At 40.6% G+C, this 27,234-nt stretch overlaps 2 protein-coding genes and 1 non-coding gene across 9 annotated transcripts in view; 1 reads left to right on the top strand and 2 right to left on the bottom strand.

The window, feature by feature from the left end:
- trappc12 (trafficking protein particle complex subunit 12) overlaps positions 1–18,840 on the top strand; it is a 48,324-nt gene extending 29,484 nt beyond the window's left edge. For 3 of the 4 annotated variants that reach the window (XM_044166437.1, XM_044166439.1, XM_044166438.1), the window contains exons 6-12: positions 175–287; positions 549–621; positions 1,876–1,949; positions 5,282–5,380; positions 7,433–7,536; positions 10,984–11,071; positions 16,699–18,840. In XM_044166437.1, the coding sequence (XP_044022372.1) occupies positions 175–287; positions 549–621; positions 1,876–1,949; positions 5,282–5,380; positions 7,433–7,536; positions 10,984–11,071; positions 16,699–16,941 (794 nt within the window). In that variant the 3' untranslated portion in view covers positions 16,942–18,840. Of the gene's footprint in view, positions 1–174; positions 288–548; positions 622–1,875; positions 1,950–5,281; positions 5,381–7,432; positions 7,537–10,983; positions 11,072–11,936; positions 14,133–16,698 lie in introns of all 4 variants that reach the window. The other variant, XR_006374550.1, reaches the window with a different exon arrangement.
- adi1 (acireductone dioxygenase 1) lies at positions 16,342–21,705 on the bottom strand. 4 transcript variants are annotated; one of them, XM_044166444.1, is made up of 6 exons: positions 21,484–21,704; positions 21,295–21,321; positions 20,713–20,832; positions 20,176–20,355; positions 19,357–19,445; positions 16,342–17,047 (listed from the first exon to the last, which is right to left on the bottom strand). In XM_044166444.1, the coding sequence occupies exons 1-6, from the start codon at positions 21,604–21,606 to the stop codon at positions 17,026–17,028; spliced, it is 561 nt and encodes a 186-aa protein (XP_044022379.1). In that variant the 5' UTR covers positions 21,607–21,704; the 3' UTR covers positions 16,342–17,025. The 4 variants fall into 4 exon arrangements, with proteins under 4 accessions (XP_044022379.1, XP_044022381.1, XP_044022378.1 ...); XM_044166446.1 differs by lacking the exon at positions 21,295–21,321 and having other exon boundaries at positions 21,484–21,705; XM_044166443.1 differs by lacking the exon at positions 16,342–17,047 and having other exon boundaries at positions 19,104–19,445; positions 21,484–21,693.
- Positions 21,706–22,480: 775 nt separating this feature from the next.
- trnas-gcu lies at positions 22,481–22,562 on the bottom strand. Its single transcript has one exon. It is a non-coding gene; the product is annotated as a tRNA-Ser (tRNA).
- Between the last annotated feature and the right edge of the window lie 4,672 nt (positions 22,563–27,234).

Here is a 27,234-nt window from a genome sequence, read left to right as displayed (position 1 = left end):
TGTGTCTTTCTGTCTCTCTCCGCCTTCCCTCTCTTTTGTCTTTTTTTCCCCCTCTCTCTCCTGCTATGTCCTCATCCCACCCTGTTTCTTATTTTCCCCTTTCCCTCACACATTTTCTCCCTCCGTCTCCTGTTTTCTTCTTGTCCTCCCTCCCCTTCCCTACCTCCTGTCCAGGCTCCATGGTGCCGTTCTCCATGAGGCTGCTGCATGCCGAGCTTCCCCAGTACCTGGCCAAGCCCCAGGAGGCTCTGGACCGCCTGCACAATCTCAAAACTGTCTGCCTCGCTGTTAGTAACACACACACACACACACACACACGAACACAGCCTCTGGATGAACATAAAGATATGCATACTCGGTAGTATTCACACAATAAAACTACACACCCACAGAAAAGCACATTAGCCATACCAATCCCTTAGCCCACCTGTGTAAACAGCCAAATATGGTTGGATTTTAGAGGGAATATGCAGATTCTAATACACACACATAAAAAAGCCTTCAGCACTGGCAGTGAAGCAACTTCCCCCTCTGTCATCCGTTAACAGATTCTGGAGAACTTGGAGAAAGGCTTGGCTGAGGATGGCAGCATGATCACCCTAACACAGGAGAACAGGCAAGGTAAGCACACACACACACACACATGCTCACACACGCTCACACACAAAGACATTTGGCTACAGACCTGGCCCCAGTACCAGACTGCATCACACTGTGGGAGGAGAGTGAGGTCATAGGCCCCAGTGGGTATTACACACACACAACCACTGAGGCAGAGGCACACCTGGTGCAGGACTGCAGCATACCTCTGCCACACATACCCACACTTTCAGCCACACAAACGCACTAATGCAGTGCTCTAAAAGTTTTTAGCACCTCACTGCTTCGGTACTCGTGCTGAATATCAAATGGTCTCCCCAGCCCTTCACACCAAGCAGATCAATACAGATCAATCCTATCCAATCTACTCACATCTGCACAAGTGTGCTGGGGAAATACGCAAGTACCTTTTTATCTGAAATTCACCGGTTTTAGGTAGACACACCTCCACACAACCTGATGGTCATAGACTTCATCTATTCTTCTCTTCTCTCAGACTTTAACACAGCAATACATCTTAATGCAATGTTCTCTGAGTCCTGTTTGTAAGTCCTGCAACCACTAATTTAGCAACTTTTCCAAAGGCTGTTTGTCAGTTTTTTTTTTCTTTTTGTTTTTTTGTTAAAAGTGACTAAAAGCCATTAAATCAGCTAATTCAGGGCGATGAACAACAAGAAGCCACTTGGTGAAGTTGAGCTAAGTGTACCAAGACACTTGGTTATAATTGGGAAAATTGGCAGGGTGATGCATGTACAAATGTATGTGTGAGGGTGCGCCGGTTCTGCCAGTTTCTCCCCCTTCTAAAAGCAGTGTAATAGCTGTGCCCTCTGTCTCTCCTCTCTCTGCCCACGCAGACAGTCGACAGTCAAGTCAATAACGCAGGGCCTTGCCTTCACACATCAGACCCCTACTGAGTGATTAGCTCTCTCTCCAACACACATGCACAAACACACACGTGTGCAGCAATGAATACTAATAGGCCTGCACACAAGCTCTTTCACAGGGCTTACTGTCTGAGGGAAAAGAGGAAAGCGGAGTGTGCCGCAGTGTCTTCCTCACCACCTCGCCTTAAAATAAACCCTGGTGTGGAGGGGATGGAGAGGGGGAGAGGAGAGGTGTAATGAGAGGGATGGAGGGATAAGAGTGAAGGATGGAAGAGTGGGGGGAAAAAGGGTTATGTAAGGGGGACGCCCAAAAAAGCAGGTGGAATGAAAATAGGAAGTCCTTTAGGAAATAAACCCTCTTTCTGTCTTTTTCTTCTCTCCCTGGTTTTAGTGTCTCTTAAGCTGTGGAGGTCTCGCCTCAGCCGGGTCATGTACTCCATGGCCAACTGTCTGCTGCTGATGAAGGTATGTGTGTGTGTTTCTCTGCTCAAGTTTGTGTGTCATGGTGTGTTGGAGTGAATGTATCCCTGTATGCGTATCTTGAGTCTGCCTGGATGTGTGTCTGCAAGAGGGAGTGTGTGTGTGTGTGTGTGTGTGTGTGTGTGTGTGTGTGTGTGTGTGTGTGAGACTCAGAGATCTCTGATGCCAGGCTGTTGGAGGATTCACAGTGAAATCCCCCCAGACTGACCACTAATTGGATTCTTGGTCAGAGAGAGAGAGAACGAGAGAGAGAGAGAGAGAGCGGATGAGAGAGAGCGGTTGGGGTGTAGATTTGGATCAGACTCTAGAGAGAACCACAGTGCCATCTGTTGGTGAGAATTGAGATTACTGTATTTTTCAGTTGCTTTGGCTCAATTTTAGTTTCAGTATCTCAAACCCTCACATTTAAAGGACCATACCAGTGATTTTACATGTTCTAGCGCATTTACTACAAATCCTAAATACTTTTTATTACTGTTTGACTGTTGAGCAAACCATGCTTAAGTGTTTCAGATTTTTAAAATATTTTTTTTTATATATATCTTTCAGGCAACAACTAGTTTCTATTCATTACTGTATTGTATGAAAATTAAATGGCTGATTCTTGAAACTTGGGTTGTGTAGTCCATCGCTGTGAATGTTAAGTCCACAGTTTTATTATCTATGAGAGGAAACGCGCACACATTTCTATATTGGAACAACAATAAGGTAAACATGATGTTCATTGTGATGGAACACAACTTAAGCAAGTCTCGAGAGTCTGCAAATTTATTTTTACACTATGTGAAAAATTCATGTAAACCAATACCTGCCTCAAAAGCGAGGGGGAAAAATCGTAAATCTACTGCATGCATTGAAAATGTTCTACAATAATAATGTGTGTTCATTTGTAGTTAAATTAGTAGTTATTAGGCTGGTGTTGTTCTAGATATGCCCCCGCGTTAAAGACCCGCAGGGGCATATATGATCCCAAATATCATGTCTTTAGAGCATCATCACTCCTCAGTGGTTTGAGCTAGGACTACTGGGCTTGCTATGTTTGTCCTTGTGAGTCGTTTACTTCAGACGATAAAACTAAAGATGTGGATAGTCTCACCTTTTGCCTGGTGCATTGCTTATTCTTTCTGTATGTTTGTCGATCAATTCTCATCCACCATCTTTGTTGGTGACGTACAGAGTGTAAGAGTCACGTTTCTGAGTCGGACACTCCTATTGGCTCCAGCGGGTGAGGTCACAGCCAATCGGAGTGTCTGATTCAGAGGCTTGGCTGTGAGCTGGTTTTCTAATGGGAGACAGAGGATTTTTCTGAACTCAAAGTAGAGAAGAGAAGTTGTCAAAGTTTTATCGTAGTGACAGAAAAAGATATGGCGAAGAGAAGAAAGAATTATAGTACAGCTGAGGCTTTGGAGCTGATTTTTCAAAGTAAAGAAGTAGAGGAAAATGCAGACGACTCTGCGCCTAAGTCCTGAGAACGAGAGGAGTTTTGGAGATGGGACAGATCCTTATGAGGGAGTAAGTAATGCTATTATGAAATTATCCAAATTATGTAGGCTACAGAGTAGAAAAATGTGATTTTGGGCACTACGACATCATTTGCACTTCTAGCTATTCAGACAGACCTACAGTATCTATAATTATAACTGTGTGTGTGTTTTCCCTGTAAGCAGTACTGATCATTATAGCATGGTAAAGTAAAGTATGTAAAATAAACAGACTAGAATAGTAAAAGGTGGAAGTAAATATTATGTGAAATAAACCAAGTACAACTGTAAACTATTTTACAGTATATAGCTATATAAATAAACCTATTATTATTTTAGTCATTTAAATCCCTCCAGAATGTGTGTGTTTTGATGGGTACAGGAGGTCTAGGCTACTGGGGAAGTGTGTGTTTGGGTCTGTTTTGAACAGCCTTTGAGTAATTATTATTACCCAGTGAAATAGTAGCTTTATTTATTTATTTTCATATGTTATAGTGTGGATGCTGACGAGGTGGGCCACCAGCAGAGTGGAAGGAGAAACTGCCATGATATTTAGAGATATGCATTGGCAGGGAAAACAATGACAATTCTTGGCCAAAAACACCCATGGACAATGCCCAAAGAATAGGCATAACTCATGTGTGCAACTTTCTCGTTTGAGTTTTTCTTTCAATATTATGGTTTGCAGTGCTGTTTTCAATAAAATAAGTATTTTTTATGGGCTAATATCCCCTGTTATAGTGTATAGAAGTCTTGAGTGAGTGACACATATCATTATCTGAGGTTGTGCTGATTCTGGGGATGTTGAAACTTGATACTGTAAAAAAAAAAAGACAACTTTATAAGGCAAAACACAAAGATATGCAAAAATGGAAAGGTCTTAATGTGGGTCTCAGAAGGTTAAAAGACAGAAACCAACAATGTGTTAGTCCTACTTTCAATACTTTCTGATTTTCCTACCCTTTCTGTGGCACTCAGCTCTAAGATCACTAGTTCCTACTGAAATCTCTAAAAAAAAAAAAAAACGGCTCACAAATATATAGTTTCATTTGAATAAAAAAAACTCAGTAAATTCCTAAAACAGCTGGGCACTGTAGTTTTTAGCAACTGCTACTCAAAGTAATCCATTTGTTGAGGATTTTTCTAAGCAGCAGAATAATCTACATTTGGTGCTCCAGTGAGTATTTGGGTTGGCAGGACGGTGTATGTGGGATCGAGTCAAAATAAACTACAGTGGTTCATGGTAATGAAGGAACATATCACCCAGTGCTTCAGTGTGGCTCATTGATTGTTTTTAATAGTTTTTGGACAACAAAGGAGCTCTATGGCACAGAGGAATAAGACTTCCCAGCCTTTGCATACACAGTAGTAGGATCAGTTCATTGTTTTGTTTTGCATGCTGTATAAGATTCTAAGTCTAGTTTTGTTAAGAGTTGTGGACACTCTGAAAACTGAGCCAGAGCAATCATAAAACAAAACAAAAAACTATACCGTAATACACATGTACATGCACATGTGCCCAGTACACACACTCTCTACACACACGCACACACCTCACTGACCTCTCTCCGTCGCCCTGCTCAGCAGTCCAGTCACCATGTGAGCGATGAGTAGCAGTGCAGTGTGGAGGTGGGAGGAGGGTCACATCGCCCGGAAATACTCAACTCTGCTCTTCTTTACCTCGCTCGCCCTCCACCTGTCTCTACCTCCTACTGTTAACCTCGCTTTACCTTACTCGCTTCTAACTTCTGTCCATTGCCCTCCATTTTCACTTTCGTATTTTTCTTTACCTCTTTTTCTCATTAATCTCTCTCTCTCTCTCTCTCTCTCTCTCAGGACTATGTTCTGGCTGTGGAGACCTATCACTCCATCATCCATTATGAACCCCAGCAGAAAGTACAGCTACTCAGTGGCATAGGACGCATCTTCTTGCAGGTCTGTACGTTAACACACACACACACACCATGAATAGATTGAGACACTGATTCCCTAGGCACAGACACAGCCTCCCCCACCCCCTAGTAACCAGATAGTTTCTGGTTACTGGGGGCTGGGGGCGGAGTCCTGCTCAATGGTTTGCAACATTGCATACAATGGTCCAATACTACCAGTGATTTTAGAGGGAGAGATACTACAGTAGAAACAGTATGGCAAAATTTTTGATGGTTAAGAAATCTATATCTTCTCGGGTATATATATCATCAGATTGTCATCATATAAGACTCAATATGGACAGATACTCAATATTAAAGGAATACATCAACATTTTGGAAAATACACATTCACTTTTTTTCTGAGTGAGATGAGAAGATCAATACTTGTCCAATGCCTGTGTGTTAAGTATAGAGCTGGAGCTGAAAGTCGATTAGCCTAGCTTAGCATAAACATTGGAAGCAGAGGGAAACAGCTTGTACAAAAACACATCTACCAGCTCCTCTAAAGATCACCAACTAGCACATTGTCTCTTGGTTGTTTAATCTCTACATAAACAGAAATGTAAAAATGGAGAAGCTATGCGCTCCAACTATTTCTTTACAAACAACAGTTTGTCTGTCGCCAGAAATTCTGTGCAGCATCCCCCATTAGAGCACAAGTTTCCTGGCGACCTCACGGTGACAATAAGACTCTGGGAAGGCACTGTGTCTAGCTGTTGTTTGCCAAGAATAGTTACAACGCATTACTCCCCCTAAAGGCCAGCTATTTCCCTCTGCTTTCAGTCTTTATGCTATGCTAGGCCAACCACGTGCTGACTCCTGCTCTGACACACAGACATGAGATTGATAACGATCGTTTTCATTTAACTCTTGGAAAAAAAAAAAAAGAGCAAAAAATCAATTTCCCAGAATGTTAAACTATTCCTCTAAGGACTCTAATTGGAACCAGGAGCAAGTCAAAAGTAGTGATTGAGACATCCCTATTTCAAACTAGACATGTTGGTAAGAATGTTGATAACACAGGGCCTGTGCCCTGTTGGCCTGTTCAGTAATCCAGCCGTGATACACACACATGCGTAGCAAAATGTGGAAGTGCTCCGACTGCTGGTCACTTGCCTAATATGAACAGGACTTTTTCTTCTGGAAACCTGGATGAAATAACTCCTCCCACTTCAGAAACCCAATGTGTTGTACTATCATCAGAGATATATTTGTTTTGTCTTCATTATTCTCTCTTGCATTGTTCTTGTATGTATTCTTTGCTGATGCAATGAGTCAGTTTTCCCTGGGGGATCATGAAATCCATAGGTGTCATTTACACTGGGTACACTGGGGACATGTCCCCATCACTTTTTAAAAGCATAATTTGTTAAAAGAATGAATAAAAAATCAAATCAATAATTTGAGTTTGTTTTAAAATGAATATGGATAAATGAATAGAACTAATCGAATCCCTGCTCCAGTTTAATATGTTCTCACATATCAATATTTAAACCTTATGAGTCATGATTGGTTGAACTTGACTCATGAACTTAAACAGCGTTAAAGAAGTATGCGGCATCGAAACATCAAGGCAGTTTAACTTAACATCTAGGTAAGGTTAATTTATGATCTTTAGCTTGTCATATTTTAGGGGAGTGATATTGGATTGGATATTGTTATCGCTGGGCAGACTGACATGCACTGGTTCTTTCTACTGTAGATGTGATTTTGGTATTGTTCAGTTGACAGCGTTGCAGCTGTGGATGTGATGGATGACTGTTACTTACTCGACTGTGCGATCGATGTTGTCTGTAGTAGCCTAGGCTATGCCGTTTTAATGCACCGTTATGCAATTTTTTCCCCGACCCGCTGTAATTATCTACTCTGACCTCATACTGATCCCCCCCCATTACATTTCCTAAAATGACATGAAGACCGTTTAAAAACATGTTTTTTATTATGTCCCCACCCTTGATGAAATCTAATCGAATTTATTTGTGCTTGCCCCATTTTACAATATATACACACAGTTCAGTGGTTAATATGTTGCTGCTACTTTGTTCTTGGCCAGATCGGAGACATCAAAACAGCAGAGAGGTACTTCGAGGATGTGGAGAAAGCCTGCCAGATGAATGGGAGCCAGCCCAGTCACACCACATGCGTGCTGATGAACAGGTTAGCACCTCCATACAGCATGTGTGTACTTTATGCTGCTCAGGATAATTTTCACTCCATGGTAGTGGTGCTTCCTTCAGGGCTTTTTGCACGTTCATGCTTCCTCCTGGCGTGTGATTCAGCACAGGAGGTCACACCTGTGTAGAACTGGCCTGAGGAGATGTAGAGTATGAGGCAAAGCTCAGGTGACAACCTATCTCATTCACACAGGGTATATTAATGCTCACTTCACAAAGGCAGGTGATTGATATCGTTATGCAGTCATGTTTTTCATAGCATTCTGTTGTTGTTTTTTAGTTATACTCTTCTACATTGTTTTATTTAAAAATTACTAATGTAGAAACATACTACAGGACAAACATAAACAAAAAATTTGAGCTGTGAAATAAAGCATGAAACAGCAATTCTTTATTCAGGAAAACCACGCAATCCTGTCCTAAAACTAAAAAAGTCTGAGAAATCTGTGAAATAATCTTGTACTCCACACCCCTGAAATTACAAGGCACCATCCCAATCACTCCGATCTGATCCACAACCCCCTGTCAAGACATATAAATACATAAATCAGAAGTGTGGGAATTCTTTTATTTTTCCTAACTGCCACAGATGGAGATCCATTACATAACGTCTGTGGCTGTCATACAGAATGCATGGGACCATAGTTACATTCATAACTCTCGTTTGTAGTTGTAATTTGAAAAGCGATTGCAAGATTGAGTGTGTGCAACCCACAGCAGTTGGGTCGTAATGCTGTGTGACTGAAATGCGAGCTGCTGCGCACAGCTGTACTGATTAAAACTGAGGTGGCTGACTGAAAGGTGACAGAAACTTGGGGAGCGGGTTGAAGTGTCAGGGGTCCGGCGTCAACAGCGCATTTTTTGAGTATGTGAGGGGGGCATGTTCAAGCTAAAATAGGGTGGTAAGTTGCTCTTTAAAGTTGCTATAATCATTATTTTTTACATTACTAATAGATCAAATGACTACATGTATGTGAAAGGTGTTGCACGTAGTGACAAACCCACAGAGAATTATCAACTGACTATGCAGTTCCCCTCAGCTCAATGTAGCATTATCTACTTTAAAGGTTCTGTATATGAGATTCTGAACATTAATATAGCAGCAAACAACTATTTGCTATATAAAGATATAGTGGAGTAATGGCATCCTGAGCAAAGGATGAAGTCGCACCCGCTCTGCCTGTGTTGTTATCGCAGCATCTCTGTGTTTTGTTTATACAGCCGCACCGGCCATGTGTGCATGTTAGTGCATACGAGTCCCTTGTGTGAAACTGTTCATTTGTGAGGAGAGCTGCTTTTTTTTTCTCATGTAACGCGGTAAATTTAGGATTTATTTCGACCAAACCAGAGTTGGTGATTGTTGGAACAGTGGAAAAACTAACAGACGGTTTTGGTGAGTTTTATTTTGTTTCTGTAGAGTTTGAATGAACTGTGTTTAACGATGGTCTGCGAGGTAAAATTATTGGGGGGTTTTTGTGGAGTCTGGTGGCTGGCGAGAGTGATAAAATGGCTGTTTCGGGGTTAAACAAAAAGGTCTAGCTCTGTAGATCCTTTCCATAATGTTATACACTTAGAATAACAATCTGAACCTGTCAGTGGCAAAAACAAGCACTTTTAGTGGATGTACTTTGACAGGTACACCTGACCACAGCAGCCATTGACTGGTTGAGGCATAGAGCCAGAATATTTCAGTGAATTAAGGGTTTATTTCGACCAAACCAGAGCTGGTGATTGTTGGAACAGTGGAAAGCTTAACAAAGTTGGTTTTGGTGAGTGTTTCTGTCCAGTTTAAATGAAGTGTGTTTTTACAAGGAGCTGCAAGGTAAAATTACTGTTTTCTCAATGGAGTCTGGTGCGCCCGTAGCGCCCATTTGTTTTGGTCTGAGATGCTGGTGCTCTAGTACGACATTTAGTGGCAGTGAATGTCACTTACAGCTCCTTTTAAATTAATTATTTGCACAAAACAATCTCTGTGGCACCACCTTCAATCGAAGGAAAATTAAAGAAATCAGATTAATCATTCTTATTACTTGAGTTGTAAATTCTCAATATATTGATTACAAAAACTTGGTGATAAGTGATAACATTTATGTATAGCTATGTTTATTAACAAGTGAATAAATGAGGTAATAATAATGGTTACATGGCATTAAATCAAAATCAAATAAATGCAGGAAATGGGTCGTTTAAATGGCAATTTAGATTGTTATTCAGTTTGGCAATAATGAAAAGGCATGTGATTTCAGATATCAGAGTGAACGAATGAACGCTAGATTATTAATTCAATTTCTCTAAGACCTAAATGTAAGATTAAGAGACCTATCTGAGATCAACTCTATCACAGCAGCAGATTGGATTTTTGATTACTTCGCAGGTGGGTTTCAGACGAAACCTCTCAGGTAGGACCTCAGACTGTCGGTTCAGCTCCGGTTTCACTTCACGGCCTCCCAGCGAGGTGTACCTCACTGGAACAAGGTGGTGGCAGAGCAAGTTGGGTCAGACAGCTGTGTTTCTGGTGGTCCTCGGTTACCCACTGTCATGGGATGCAAAGTCTTTGATGCAAATGCTGCCGTAAGAATTATTCTTGGCAGCATATGCGCTGTGCACGATGAATCTTGATCCGTAGACGGGTAGCTGGAGTCAGATAGAATCTCTGCTAAAGTTCCGTTCTATACTCGTTTAAGATAAACTTGAAAATAATTTCGCTAGCCGGTTGACGCAACTTTCAGTTATTATCGAAGCGAGATTGACTGAACTACAAAAAGATTAACCTTGCTTTCGCTAAGGTTAAAATATACGCAACTTAGACAAGGAAGAAAACCACGGGAAGAAAAAAAAAGTCCAGAGAAAAGACAAAACTAAGAGGAGCCTTGATTTGACTATCTTTCAGCCTATTGTTTTGGTTTTGCCGCCCGTCCATTTCCTGTTTTAGTTCACTCTCAGCGTTGTTTCCAGATACAGGAGGTAGTTTGTTAAGTGGCCAGAAACACAAGTCCAAATGACTGTCTGCCGGATGTGTAAATAAGCAAATGTTTACTAACAAGTTTGCCATATCAACTTAAGAGGTGATAATATGTCAGTGTTTATATCTTGTTCTGCTGTAGTTTATATGGCAGTCTAAAGGATAATGCTATTTTCAACTTTGGCATTATCATATGTTCTGTAAATGCAATCTGCTAATTGTAAAAAGTATTTACATCAACTTCTTAGCGAAGATAAAGTGACTGACTCTGACTCTGTAGACTCAGATGTTTTGTTTAAGATATTCCAACCAAATGAGCTTGATTGAGGTGTATGTTCGCTTGTCCACATACTTTTACAGGGCAGGATGAGCATTATTGAAAGTAACCAGAATTTTCCTTTCATGTGGTAGTGTTATCAGTACTGTTTGTAGATGTAATGACTGTGTGTGTGTGTGTCTGTTTTCCAGGGCCTTTGTCCACCTCAGTCAGAACAACTACTCTGAAGCACACGCATCCTTCATCGAAGTCTTGAAAATTGACCCAAAAAACCCTGTTGTAAGTGCTACCATATCCACTGTAATATACACGTGTCCTTTACTCTACAACAGCTTTGTAATGCAGGACAGGAGCTTAAATTACAAGCCGGGGAAAATTATTTGTTTTATATTATATTAATAGGATCTGCTTATGTTAATCTCCTGCTAAACACAACCTGGAAGTTTCACACACCTCCTGCTTATCCTTTGGATGATCCCGCGGGGGGTATGGTGGCGATCTGGAAAGGTCACTAGTCAATCACAAGGCTGACACGTAAAGATGGACCATTCAAGCTCACATTCACAGCTACAGGCAATTTAGAGTTGCCAACCTAACCCACAGAAAGGCCCAACCCAGCCGGCCCCAGGTGCTGTGAGGCAACAGTGCTAACCACTGCACCACCGTGCCGCCCTCACGGCTAATTGAGTCGTCTCATCCATAAATATTAGTGGGTCTATCATAGTGTTGGATCCACATGCAGATACCCTCTAAAATTAATAGGATTCAGGGTTAACACATTATCCAAACATGTTTCAATTTCATTGTTGCTCCTTAAAAGGAACAGTTTTGGAAATACACTTATTTGCTTTCTTAGAAAGTGAAATGAGAAGATTGATATCAATTTCATGTATGTTAAGTACAGAGCTTGAGTCAGGATGTGGTTAGCCTGGCTCAGCATAAAGACTGGAAGCAGGGGTAAACAGCTAGCCTGGCTCTGTCCAAAGTAGAGCTGGGTGATATATTGAATATGTCATATTTTTACCCATGCAACGGCAGTACTTGCAGATGTGGCGGCCAGCAGCTCCCTCAAACTTTGCTACATTATTGTTTAAATTTGCTATCTTTTCGCCTTTGTTACTGAAGCACCTATTACTTATGACAGAGATACATTCATCAACATCGGAAAAGGAAGTGCAGGGACTGGATATTAAGTGCAGCGGACCTTGAGACAATCACTTCTCACGGCATCTCCCATCCAGACAACCAGACCAGCCGGACCAAACGTCAACGCAAGCGGTAGAAGGAAGAGAGGGAAGAGAGCCGGGATAAGAGCTAAGAGAACCCTGGTCGGACCTAAGGCTATTCCACTACCCAGCCTACTCCTGGCTAATGTCCGGTCGCAGGAAAATATAATGGATGAAATAAGACTCAGGCTAATTTAGCAACAGGAAATCAGAGACTACTGTGCCCTCATCTTTACTGAGACCTGGCTACACCACAACATCCCAAATCAAGCTACTGCACTCGATGGGCGAGCGTGTTCCGCGCTGACAGAACACAAGACTCCAGTGAGACAAGAAGAGGCGGACTATGTGTTTACATCAATGATGCTTGGTGCTCAAACGCAGTCAAAGTGGATGGACAATGTTTGCCAGATATGGAATTTCTATTGTTAAGATGTCGACCATACTATCTGCCCAGAGAATTCACCAGTTTTTGTTGCTGCTGTTTACATTCCTCCAGATGCTAATTAAAGAAATGCACTACAGGAACTTTATCAGGTCATCAGCAGTCACATAACAAAACAACCAAATTGTGTTGTAGCTGGTGATTTTAATCAAACAGACCTCAGAACTGCCTAAATTTCACCAACATGTCCACACCTTCACCAGGGGAACAAATGTTTGTGTAAACTGGACCATGTTTACACAAACATTCCTGGCAGCTACAAAGCCCTCCCTCGCCCCAATTTTGGTCTATCAGACCACATTTCCCGGCTTCTCCTGCCGACTTTACACCCAGCTGATAAAAAGGGTCAAACCATCAATAAAACAACAGTTAAAAGTGTGGACAGATGAAGCTACAGCAGCTCTATAGGACTGTTTTGAGCACACAGACTGGCACATGTTCAGAGAGGCCACCACCCAGGAGAACCACATCAGTCTTGAGGAATATACAGCATCAGTGACATCATACATCAGCAAATGTGTTGATGATGTGATCACAAAGACAATAAAATCATTCCCCAACCAGAAAGCCTGGATGAATGGCGAGGTGAGGGTCTATCCAGAGCCAAAAAAGCTGGCTTTCAGTCAGGTGACAAGGAAGCATACAACTTCGCCAGAGCAAGACTGAAAGTTGGCATCAAGGAGGCAAAGTGGAGACATCAGGAGAGACTGGAGAGAGACCTCAACACCAATAATACTAAAGATGTGGCAGGCAGTCAAAAACATCACAGGCTACAAAAGCAGGAGCACCCTCATCATGTGTGAGGCCACTTTTACCAGATGAGCTAAACACATTTTATGCTTGTTTTGATCTCTTAAATAAAGAGTCAGTTGTAAAGTCTATTCCACCTCCAGTGGACCGGCCACTGTCAGTATCCACAGCAGATGTGAGAAAATCCCTGCTGAGAGTGAATATGAGTAAAGCTGCTGGGCCTGCTAACATCCCTGGCCGTGTACTAAGAACATGTGCGAACCAGCTAGTTGATGTTATTACTGACTAAGATATGTACACTGTCACAGGAGATTGTTCCCACCTGCTTCAAGATAGCCACCATCGTCCCTGTACCTAAAAAATCTAATCTAAACGACCACCCTGTGGCACTCACTCCTTTGAGTGTTCTCCAGCACATAAAGAACAACATTCCAACCAGCCTGGACCTTTACAGTTTGCTTTCAGAACCAACAGATCCACAGAGGATGCCATCTCCACTGCCTTCCATTCAGTCTTCACACACCTTGAGAAAAACAACACATCAGAATGCTGTTTGTTGATTTCAGCTCAGCATTCAGCACAATCTCCCCTGTGAAACTGGGGAAAACTTAGCACTCTGGGCTTGAGTACCACATTCTGCAACTGGATATTGGACTTCCTCACAAACAGACCCCAGACAGTTCGGACTGGCGGTCACACCTCTTCCATTCTAGTGCCCCTCAGGGCTGTGTGTTCAGCCCCCTCCTTCACGCTGTACACCCATAACTGCAGCCCCCCGACATGGAGACAACTTTGTTGTAAAGTTTGCGGATGACACCACCATCATCGGCCGGATTTCAAACAACGATAAGACATCATGTTGGGAGGAAATCAACATTTTTGCAGAGTGGTGCACAGAGAACAACTCACTGCTCAACAGGTGGCGTTCACATGCAGGAGACTCGTTCTCCCTCTCCCACACTTCACAGACTTCCCAAACTAATTAACTATTGTTGTCCTGACTGAGTTAACTTCAGTTCCAAACAAAGATAACAGCGGGTCGATCATATGGAGGTGGTTCAGTTTCTGGAGGGCAGATGTAAAACAAACTACTATCCTCTGCAAAATATAGGCAAAACTATTGCTGCTGAAACCAGCAGTACCACAAATCTATCCCTTCACTCAAAACAGGCCCTAGAGCAAAATGAAGAATGCATAAAAATAATGTACAAGTGCCACAAGATGACAGCAGCTATTCAATTCAATTTTATTCAATTTTATTTATATAGCGCCAAATCATAACAGAAGTTATCTCAGGGCACTTTTCATATAAAGCAGGTCTAGACCGTTCTCTTTAATATTTACAGAGACCCAACAATTTCCACCATCAGCAAGCACTTGGCGACAGTAGCAAGGAAAAACTCCCTTTTAACAGGCAGAAACCTCAAGCAGAACCAGGCTTTGGGTGTGCGGCGTTCTGCCTTGACCAGCTGAGTTGAGAGAGAGCAGGATGAAAGAGAACATAAAGTAGCACAATGCAAGTTCCGCATAGAGATGTAAAGTAATTGTAATGGTAGTGGTAATAATAGTTGTAATAACAGGAATAATAATAAGACTAATAATAATAATTGTAGCAGTGGGAGTTGAGCAGGAAAATGGGGGCATTTGAAGTTTATGGGATTAAAGTTTTCTGTCGCTATGACAGATTTCTGTCTATCAGATTCCAGAGAGGCCATGTATGTTAATTTGCTATGCGGACGATACTCAGCTTTATGTCCCTCTCAGACCCAATGATTCAAACTATTTGGCGAATGTTTTATGCTGCCTCTTGGACATTAAGTGCTGGATGTCACAAAACATCCTCCAACTAAATTAAATCGGAAATCCTGTTGTTTGCCCCAGCTAATATCACCCCTGCTATCAGTCCAATCTTGGTGACCTAACATCAAACGTGAAACCCTCTGCCCGTAACCTAGGAGTGATTTTTGATTTTAACTTGTCTTTTAGAGCCAAAATACAAAAGTTGTGCAACTCGGCTTTCTTCAGTTAAAGACTATTTAAAAAATTAAGTAATCTCTATCTCGAGCGGAGCTTGAAAAGATTAAGCGTGATGAAATAAAAGCATGAATAGATTACTGCAACGCCCTTTACTCTGGTCTTAGTCAGAAAGCCATCTCTCGCCTCCAATTTGCTCAAAATGCAGCTGCTAGGCTTTTAGTCAACTCCATAAAACGAGACCACATTAGTCGTGTCCTTGCCTCTCTGCACTGGTTGCCTGTAGGTTTTAGAATTCATTTTACGATTTTATTGCTGACCTTTTAAAGCTCTGCAGGGTTTGGGCCCCAACTATATTTCAAGGAGCCAGTACGTAACCTGAGATCCTCAGCCGCGACCATCCTGTTAGTTCTGAAGTCCCGCCTTGTCACAAAAGGTGACCGGGCTTTTGCAGTAAGGGCCCCTCGTCTGTGGAACTCCCTACCTGAGTATCTCCGGCTAGCAACCTCAGTGTCTTCTTTTAAATCCTGTCTCAAAACCTATTTCTATGTAAAAGCCTTCTTATAGTGCTATTTCTATTTTATTGCAATATTTCTTTTCCATTAGTTTTTGCTTTTAACAGTTTTTTATTCCTCTATCGCTATACAAATGCACTGTGTAAACCTGCCTTCTTTTACTGTATTTATTGTATACCCTTTGTAAAGCACTTTGTAACTCTGTTTTGAAAGGTGCTATATAAAGTTATTATTATTGATTATGATCTTCTTATACCACGTTGGTTTTGCACATACTGCAGATTTATCGCCTTTTTCAGCCACTCATGTTGAAAGCAGCCGCGAGTGAAGTCGTCTCTGTCACCCCAGAACTGGAGAGCGAGAGAGAGCGAGAGAGCGAGAGAGAGTGCGCGCGCGTCTGACAGTAATAAACTCCCGGACACCAATATTTTAAGGCGTCAGAAAAGATAAATCCCTGTCAGGTCAACAAAGATTTGTGTATGTAGATAAAGCTTGGTATTGTGTCTTTTATTATTTTATTCTTACAGTAAGTGTTCCTAAGTGTATTTGGAGTGGCCTTGTCGAAGCTGACCCTAATATTTATAAGCCATATCACCCAGCCCCAGTCCAAAGTGAAAAAATATGCCCACCAAAGCTCACTAATTAACACATTGTATCTCGTTTCTTTAATCAGTACACAAACAGAAATGTAAAAATTACAATTTGCAGTTTTAGGGGGAGTTACATGTTGAAACTATTTTTTGACAGTTTATCTGGCCATAGTGCGGATTGCTCGATACGGTCAGTGTAATGGTGGGACAAGGTTTGGATCTCTACTGTAGCTCATTCCAAGACATTATGCTCTGTATCATTTAATTTGTGGAACTCAACTGAAATTCTAATTAAACTTCAAAAGCTAAACAGCAGCCTCATACCAAATAGAATGATACAGTTGAGGATAAGTTCACATTCAAACTCATCTGTTTTCACCCATTCCCTCCCTCCTTGCATTCCCAGGCCAACAACAACGCAGCAGTGTGCCTGCTCTATCTAGGCCGTCTGAAGGAGTCCCTGGGCCAGCTGGAGGGCCTGGTGCAACAGGACCCTGCACTCTACCTCCACGAGAGCGTCCTCTTCAACCTGACCACTATGTACGAGCTGGAGTCATCTCGCAGCACCCAGAAGAAGCAGGCTCTGCTGGAGGCTGTGGCCTGCCGGGAGGGGGACAGCTTCAACACACAGTGCCTCAAATTAGTTTAGGGGCAAGAGGATGAACTGGGAGAGGACACACACAACTGCATTCTCCTCCAGTGTGACAGGGAATAAAGCCCCAAGAGTAGAATCTTACAGTAGAAAGCTCTCGCTCCTATGAGAGTGAGGTGACAGAAAAGTCCATGTTTAGTGCTTGGTTTGGTTTCCCAAAAGCAAGTTGATACAAGATCTTTCAGAACTAGTTATATTCTTACAAAATGGATGTGAGAAGCCAAACCCAGCTACACATTTTACTTTGTGTCAGCCCACAGGGGGCACAGCACTTTTGGGAAATTCTCGTATTTGCTCTGTTTCTCTTCTGCCGTATGTTAAATGAGAGAATCGATACCACTCTCATGTCTGTACCGTAAATATTAAGCTACAGCTAGCAGGCAGTTAGCTTAGCATAAAGACTGGAGCTAGCCTGGCTCTGTCAAAAGGTTAAAAAAAAAATCACTTCCTCTCGAGGGACCATTACAATATCAAGGCGAGGATCACATGACCGACAAGGGTATATCTACTACTACTTATAGCGAGCTAATCTGCTAGCATGATTACTGCCAGTTGTGTGAGCTGTTACTACAGTGTTATCTTAAATACCACACTGGGTGTGGTTTTGATTTTTTTATGTTAAAATATATACATTTCAGTTACGTTTTTTGTCTCTCTACTTCATTATCTGATATTTCTACAGCCCGACATTGTAAACAGAACTGATGGAAGAGACATACATATGAAAAAAGGGGAAGGGAAAATGTTGTGCTAATACAATTGTAATACAGAAAAGTTTTCAAAATCTGATAAACTAAGTTATGTTTCATGAATATTCATAAAGGATAAACTGTATCTTTTGTAAGGAGGTTGGCTTCTTACCAGTCTTTCTCTCAGTGATAAGGAACTGCTTTGTCAAAAATAAACAGAAAAAGAAAGAATAAAGAAGTGCAGCAAGTTGTTTAACAAGCTTTACCTTTGCTGTAGGGAGTTGTACAAAATTTTCAGGGACAGCTATATTATGCACTTCTTCACTGATTAACTTCTTACAGTACAAGCTACCAAGTCTACCGAAAATTACTCTACTGACGCCTTCAGCTGCCTTCATCTGTCATGTGACCCTCACCTTGCAGGTTATCATCCCTCAAGAGTGTCCTGTCAAATTGTCGTTTTTACAGATTAGCTGTTTCCCCCTGCTTTCAGTGTTTCTGCTAAGTTAAGGTAACAAGCTGCTGGCTCTAGCTTCATATTTAGCACGCAGCCATGAGAGTGGTAATGATCTTCTCATCTAAATCTCTTGTTTTAAAAAAACAAAAGAAAAAACAGTATTTCCCAAAATGTCAAACTATTCCTCTAAATTGTTTAATTTTTATCAAAGAAATTCTACTCACACCACTACAGAGGAATCATCAAATTAAGCATTGTGAGACTGAGAGATATCTCAGAACATAGATGTATATTACTCTACAGACTAGTAGTGGTTTTAAGGGAGTTGCAGGCTCATAATGTGAGACTTGACGCGGGCATTATCCTGAGCTTCAGGGTGCTTAAAGACTATTACTACCACAGAGGTCCAAAGCTTCTTCCTCAGCAGACACTTGTAATATACTGGATTAACAGTCGAAGACCACTCAATTTCAGCTGCCAGGTTTACTAACTCATGCAGTGAAAATAAATAAGCCCTTAAGATTGCACCCTATCCTGTCTACAAAACAAAAATGTAAAATATTAGGAATCCAAAATTGTACATATGAGAAGCTGATTTTTTTCTGTTTAAATGATTATATGAAAAATAATTAAGTCTTATTGATTTGTCCTGGTGGATCTTTAATTATCAATGTTTACATATTGTGTTGATCATATTTATGTACAGTATATTAAATTTTGTTTTATCCTAAATAAAACTGTTCTTTCAAATCAACTTGTCCGCTGTGCCCCATTAGCGCAGACTGTAACATCTCTGACTTCTGATTCTGAGAGATTTGAATATGAAAATACTGAAGAAAATACTACACTACACTACAGATTGTCCTGTGGTGAAAGAAGTATCCAGACCCTAAACTGAAGAATGTGATGTTCCATTACGAGTCAAGTCCTGCATTCAAACTTTTACTTAAGTCAAAGTACATATGAATTATGCTTAGGTATCAAAAGTAAAAGTACTCGTGCAGAATGACCCCTAAAATAAAACGTTATATATTTATTGCATTATTATTCCTGATGCATTAACCAGTAAGCAACATTTTAACCACTTTATATGCTGTTGAGTAGTTTATAACAATGCACAATATTTTATTATCTGATCACATTTTGTATGTAGAATCTAAATCGATCTAGTAACAATAGTTGTCAAATGTAGTGAAATGAAAAGTACAGTATTTTCCTCTGAAATGTAGCTCTCGCTCTCACGATCCCTGCAGAGAAACCACATACTTCTGGCGGATGTCAAAGCCATCAGCGGGCCGGTTGTAAGCTTTCCACACTGGCTCCCCCACAAACAGCCTCATGGCTTTAGTGTAGTTCTGTAGAAACAAACAGTGTTCAGATAAGTCTGAATGTAGCTGGAGAAAGGAAAGTCAACCCTGCCTCCCCCATGTTAAAAAAAGAAGTCATCATTTGGTCCTACACGGCAATAAAACCATCTCGTTAGCTTTCCTTACAGAAACCAATTCATTTAGCTAGTCGGAAGCTAATGAATGAGCTGCTGTTAAGTAGTTGAGGAATGGAATTCAGGCCCTTTTAGACCAAATGCCTGAAGAATAACAATGGAGTTCAGAGTTCAAAGTAAACTTATTATAAGTGCAAAAACAAACAAAGCTTCACATGCCGGTGGCAACAGTTATGACAGTAGCACATCCTACAGCTGCAGCACTTTGAGGAAATAGTAATGTTGTAACTGTAAAGTATGTATTCTGTCCAATATGTAAATGAGAATTAAATTTAATATGTTTGGTAATATAAATACTATTTTACAGAGCACATCTGCACATTTTGTTTGTATTCTGTTGTATAGAAACACCAGTTAGGTTGTGCTCTCAATATTTGCTCTAGTCTTATTCAAATATTATTCTTTTCTCCGGTAACAACCCAATTTCAGGATCTCAGGCATCATTTAAATTTCATCTCATCTAATCCAGTGTGCTGAGATGCATTGTTAACACTTCCCAAGATAGCCAAAAAGCTACTGCTGCCATGTTTTTAAAGGAATGTGGCTCTATATCAGTGACAATTACATTCATGTATGCTACGTACGCTCTCATCCAGGGTGAAACGATGGTAGATACCGGCCGGCAGGGTGATCAGGTCCCCCTTGCTCATGGCGATTCGGATCCATCGCTCCTCCTTGTCCCTGACATCAAAGTAGGCCCGGCCATCCAGGATGTAGCGGATCTCGTCATCCAAATGCAGGTGCTCCTCATAGAACATCTTCAGCTGAGAGGACAGACACAAAAAAAGGCCTGAAGGATGGAGGTTTCTTCACTGAATTATAAAACTTTACACCCAGTTCAAGTGGTAGCTGTCCCAACGTGTCACTGTCTTCACCACTGACTGAGAACGATGGTCATATAATGGTCATAAACCACTGTAGAGCAATATACTAATTTTCCACAGATCATAAAATCTTCTAATGTAGTGAGGATGTTTCACTTCCCTCTAGTTAGGTTTCAACTGTTTGAAGAGTCTTCTCTAACAAAGTGACAGTTTCTCAGAATAAAAAAAAGATCATTTTTAGAAGATATTGTCTGCTTTAAAATGTACAGCTATTGCAGTGTAAAGCGCTTAGGTTACCTTTTCCTCATAGTTAGGTAGTGTGTCCTTGTGAATAGTGATAATGTCCATGTAGGAGTAGCCTTGCTCTTTACGGATCTGCTCCAGCTCTGGGTCTGTTTCATAGATATCAGCATTCAGCTGCAACAACAAGACAACAGCTCTGATCAGTGATAAAACTCATCTGTGGAAAGTAACTTACTAAAAACAATTTGATAATTGAATCATTTGTTACACATCACAACAGCATGCTAGCAGCTATCCTCTGTAATGATAATACATAATGATGAGGCCAGCAGTATGGAATGCACTGCCAGAACTTGAAATACAATTCTAACTACATTTAAATGTGTGTGTTTCAAACAAAATCAAAAATACATATTTTCCCTCTTGCCTGTAACTGTTAGTGCTATTTATCTATCTAGATTGTTTTGGTGTGAGTTGCCGAGTTTTGGAGATATCGGCCGTAAAGATGTGTGCATTATGTATTATATATTTACATTCAGCATGTGGTGCTCAAAGCGACAAACAATACATTTGAAAAACTCAACAGCAATGTCTCTTTCCAGAAATCAGGACAGTTACTCAAAATAATCCACAAACCTTGTTGTGAGCAGTTTCATGTAGGAACTATCGGTAGAAAAAGAAATAGTTCCTAGTTGTTAAGGATCACAGTGGTTAGCGAGACAGAATTAGTGCTTAAAACACACACTTTGACTTTAGCTACTCGGAGTAATCTGACAGCTAGGTTAGCTGTTATGTGCAAAGCAGCTAACGTGGCTGTAACTTTACCTTCCAGTAAAACACCCCGAGCTTTTTTAATTCGTCCACGGAAACGGGCTGATTTGGGTTCAGTCTGTGCGGCTTTCTCTGGTCTTCATCACAGCTGTCCATGTACCAGGCTTCTATACCCATACTCTAGCTAACCGCCGGGCGTTTGTACAGCTGGACTCCTGATAAAAAAACAGACACTTGTGTTGCAGTCGCATGTCACCTGACTGCAGCCACACTTCCTGTATACAATAGTGACACATGCTGCTTTCACGTTAGCCTGACAAATCAGAGGTATGCAACCAGGCTGCATGTTTGTGCCAATGTTGATATTAACTGTATTTATAATACACACTTAACTTTGGGGTAGATATATTAGAAAGTCACACACACAGCCATCTAATTTGATAGTTTTACTTTGAAGGTTGCCACCGGAAGTTCCATTTGCTTGTCATTGTTTGTCTTTTCACTAACTGCAGTGATGTGTGTATTTACAATCATGAGGTAATACTGCTCTCCAGTGTTCACAGTGAGGAACTACAACTCATTTGTATTTCAGTAGAATAATTCAAATAACAGTTACCATTATTACATTATTTTTTATTTATATATTATTACATTGCTGTTATTTAAGTACCAATACTATACAAACAATATTCGTGTTAGTTCTAATGTTTACAATATCTGTTGTTATTATTTATACTTATTTAGGAATAGAAATAAAATAATAAACGTTTGATAGTTTTATTTTGAAGGCTGCCACCCGAACTAAAGAAAACGCGTGTATTGACAATCAGTGTTCATACATTTACGTGGGATTGGACAAAAAATAGAAACGTTTTTCCATTTATTTGCTTTGTTCTGAAAGTTGTCACCGGAAGTTATTGGGTATCTATTGATAACGTCAGACTGACCCACTAATACTCCGGTGAAAACTCTCATATAGGTTAGTTGTGTGTGGAATGAGTTTTCTACGTGACTGGTAGGAGGCCGTGGCGTACAAAACAGTTGTGTAACTCGACGAGGATGGGATTCGAACCCACGCGTGCAGAGCACAATGGATTAGCAGTCCATCGCCTTAACCACTCGGCCACCTCGTCTGAACGCCGTTTTCGCCACATGGTGTCAACCTGTGTGAAAACATCAGGCTAGTGCTATATATGGATAGAGTGTGTGTTATTTTCTGCAGTTCATAGCATGTATTGTTGGAACTACTTTTTGACTAAGCAAGAAGATCTGCAGTATTTTACAGTCTTGTGTTGTTTTTTGAAAATGAATTGATCTAAAAGAAATAATAATCGTACTGACCTTCTGTTTGAACTTTGTTGTTATCTGAAGCTGCCGAGCTGATATTTTATGTTACTATTCTGTACCTTTAAATTGGGATTATAGTTGGGCAAGGTATGTTAACCAAGAACAAGAACTATTTCTAAGGTGTATTTTGGTGGCTGATATGCTGAGGTAAGCGTATTGTCTCATTTCCGGTCACCAGTGTTTGTGTTACTAGTAGCATATTTTTGCTGCTTTAGCTCATCACAGTTCATTTTGAGGGAGGTGATGAGGGAGGTGCAGCCAGAAAACAATAGGCCTGGTTACTGAGCCATCATGGAAACAAAAGAAGGTCAGTTTCAGGTGAAACTAGGCAGGGTAAACAGCTGACACTCAGGAAGACTCCTCCCTGAGGGCAGGGCTTAAGCAACACAGAGTAGTTTAAATTTCTGAGTTATCAGACCATTTTCACAATTGAGAATGACTTCCGGATGGGAGCCGAAACGTCTTGATTCTGAAGACAGTGTCCAGATGACTACGACTGAAACCTTTCCTACGATGGAACACTCCTGGACGAATGAGGGACTACACCGTCACAGTTAATTTTGTTCGATTCTTCATTACAATGACTAACTATCTGCTATACATTTAAACCTATGCTAGTTCTGTTCAAGCACTCGTAGCTCTCTCCTTTTAGCGACTTTCTCGCTAATCCCACAGTTTACACGCTATTCGGTTTTGCTAGCTATCAGTCTTTAGCTTAGCAGCTAGCAATGGTTTCTCTCTCTCTCCCTTTCACTCTCCTGCTTGGTGTGTCAAATGTTTAGAATCAGAATCAGAAATACTTTATTGATCCCCGAGGGGAAACTCTTTTGTTAAAGCTGCTCACTGTCACGTCAGTGCACACAGGAATAGAAGTACTAAGCAAATCAAAATATAATACACTATAATACAGGTAAGATAAATTAAGTACAAAGTGGATATAAGTTTAAAAGCAAAAATAAGTGTAAGTACCAAGGTGGATTAAGAGGTTGATAAGTATGTACGGTATAATACAATGTAATAATATAAGTAATCAGTAATAGTGCAATAATGAGTACTGTCAAGCTAAGTGTAGCTTATTGAGATGATTTTGAGACGGTGGATATTGCACAGCAGTAATAGAAGTATGAATAAATATCAATAAATAGGGAATTTTAAACAGAAAACAGAGTATATTGCACAGGAGTTTTAAACAGAGAATAGTGCACAATTATTTCAAGTATTGCAGTGATGTTAATGATCCAATGTCCAGTTTAGTGACTTCGGGGCATATAGACTGACACATAGAGGGAGGAGTTAAAGAGTTTGATGGCCACAGGCAGGAATGACTTCCTGTGGCGCTCTGTGGTGCATTCTGGGGGATGAGCCTTCCGCTGAAGGTACTACTTTGTTTGACCAGCATGTCATGGAGTGGGTGGGAGACACTGTCCAAGATGGCATGTAGTTTGGCCAGCATCCTCCTCTCTGACACCACCGACAGAGAGTCCAGCTCCACCCCCACAATGTCACTGGCCTTATGGATGAGTTTGTTGAACCTGTTAGTGTCCGCTACCCTCAACCTGCTGCCCCAGCATGCAACAGCATACAGGATAGCACTGGCCACCACAGACTCCAGAAACAGTGTTTCAAACAAGAGGATGATTGTGACACCATACTCCAATGTACCAAAACATAATATACGGTATACATTTTACAGATATAATGTAATAATCTATAATCTAAGCAGCTACATTGACTAGCTGACCGCCACCTGCTAACAGCATTATCCACTTTTCACACTATGTAGCTAGCTAGATCAGACTGAAATGTCACACAAAGGTAGGGAATGAAATGCAGCAAAAAGTGTAACTCTCATTGGCTCTTTCCAGAAATGCTTTAGCCCTTTTCGAAAGGAGACATTAGCTATGTAATGTATGTAACAGTCCAAACCAGAAACTGTATGTGGCAGCCTTATGATTTCATGTTAATAGGTAGATTGTACAGTATGATAGATTTTGTTGTTCTTAAAATGGAGACCCTGTTTGTTTTATGGTTTTTAATTTTTTTAATTTTATTTGTATGACCACACATTCTGATGGAATTAGACAGATTTACCAACATGTGAATTTGTGTGCCCCAAAACATTAGCTCTATTAGCACTATGCGCAGTCCAGAAATCTGATTTGTATTGGGCTATGTGGCTACCAATCAAAAGTGGTCTATAGTGTATAAAGCAAAATAACATGATTTTTTTTAAAACTGCCACAGAGTAGGCATGACAGAGAGGGGAAAAACCTCAGTTTTGCTTTTATGAACAAGATCAAGAAAGTCATCAAATACAAATAATATTTGTCACTGACAATTTCCTTTATAGAATTAAAAACACATACTGAGGATGGCTCAAGTTACATTTACTGCATTTGCAAAGGTGTTAATATTGAGTCACAATTCTGAACTTTAATGAAATTAGTTATTCTAAATTAGTTATTCTAAAAGGGGGTCGCACAAAGAATATCTGTCTTGCATGATATTTAACCAGGAGGCACAAAAAACAACACTCAAAATGCCTGATAACATGTAACATTTAACATCTCGTTATGCTGTATCATGAGATAGACAAGAACTCTTGAATGTATTCACTTTGAAATTACTATAGCAGCATGAGCTGTAGCTGATAATATACAGTACCCTTAAATATCCAGGCATACACTAGGCATGGAGGGTCTAAGATGCTATTGCATTATGGGAAATGTGGGATCCCATGTTTTTGGTATGTCTGACCTTTAGGGGCTAAAAGAATATCTCAGCCTCAGCTGCTTCAATTTAACCACTCTTTTAATCTGTCTCCTTCACGTCCCTCAACATCATGGAAGCACAATACTAAACTGCTGGAATACTCACAATAGTTCTCTTGCTCATCCTAAAACTACCTACAGCTCACAGCCATTGGTTCTAACTAACCAGACGTGGGTAATATACTGATACTCTGCAGACAAACCTCTCTCATTCCTATGATAAAATGATTGATAGTGGAGATGAAGTTCATAGTAAGGCTAAATACCACACCATGCCTACAACCTAACTGGGGAAAATAGTGCAATCAAGGCAAGCAACATAATAAGTCAGCAGGAGCAGGTCAACATCAAGTTTCTATATTCTAAGCATAACTTATACTTTAGTGCTGATAGTATATAGGGCATAGTTTTGGGAGATTATTATATTGAGAGAATATTTTATTATCAGTTTTCAGGCTGTATATAAACACAGAATTGTGGCAGTTAAACCACCAGAGGGCACCACACTTTACTAAGTGACAGACTATACTCCACCTGGCTTCACCTGGAGGGTGTTTCATCAAGCAGGATTCAAGAGCTGGCCTGAAAGCTTTGAGAATGATGATGCTCTATATTGATATGACTAATTTCAATTCAACCATGCAAAACTTGAATATCAGGTGCAGGAATATGTTGTAGCCTCAAAATTGCTTTTCTGAAATAACCCAGGGAGGCTTACACCTTTATTTCAAGGTGAACCTAACACCTCGGCCTCTACAGGAAGGTAAGACGTCATGAGGATGTGTCATCAGCTGGCACTACTTACTGGTTTACAGACATAAACAGAACTGTATGTGAAAACTGAACACAGACCAGAAGAGTAAATTTAAGCCCATTTAACTCACAGAGCTGGAGGGATTTATTTGATTATTTGCCATAAAGCACATGATGAATGATGTGAGTTGCTGTTCCTATGATCATTTTTCACCCTCAATTAGAAATAAATAAAGAATATGAGCAGAGAATCCAGACATTTAATTCAAGGGAGTTTCACTGCTGTATTAGAGCTGCTATATTAGAGAACTTGTAAATCAACATTTAGGCTTTCATTCAAGTGGAATGGTCAGTGCACTTTGTATGAAAAAACACAGACAGTAATAATGAATCTACTTTAAAAAAACAAATGGAAAAAAATTCAGTTACTGATGAAATTTGCTATGATGAAATTGTTAGGGAAGTTCACACACACCTTTTGATTTCAGCTCAGTCCAGTCCCAGATAGACCACCAGGTTATTATGTACTGACCACTTCCCTATGGATTCAGCACTTCAAACTTTATGAGATTAGAAGAAATTACCCAGAATATGTTGAAACACTATCTATTTGATTGGTTATGATCACCATGATCTGCTCCATAAATCCACCAACAAAGTGAGATATTCATAATGTGACACTGTTATAACAAAAACATGAATTCCAAATTGGCCACAAAGACTGTGTAAAACAAGTCAAACAGAAAGAGGAGGCCCCAACTGCAGACCACTGTACTTCTGAGGACCCAAGTCTGCAATCTAATGGAGAACATCTAACTGCAGACCCCAACCCCTGCTCTGTGAGCCAGACAGCAGGGTCCCCAAGTGTATGGTGCATCACTTCCTTTCCTGAAAACAGTGTCCAGATGACTACGACTGAAACCTTTTCTACGAC

The sequence above is a fragment of the Siniperca chuatsi genome, linkage group LG15, assembly GCF_020085105.1.
Source record: "Siniperca chuatsi isolate FFG_IHB_CAS linkage group LG15, ASM2008510v1, whole genome shotgun sequence".
NCBI lineage: Eukaryota > Metazoa > Chordata > Actinopteri > Centrarchiformes > Sinipercidae > Siniperca > Siniperca chuatsi.
Note: the sequence above shows the minus strand (reverse complement) of the source record. Positions and strands in the feature narration are given on the sequence as shown.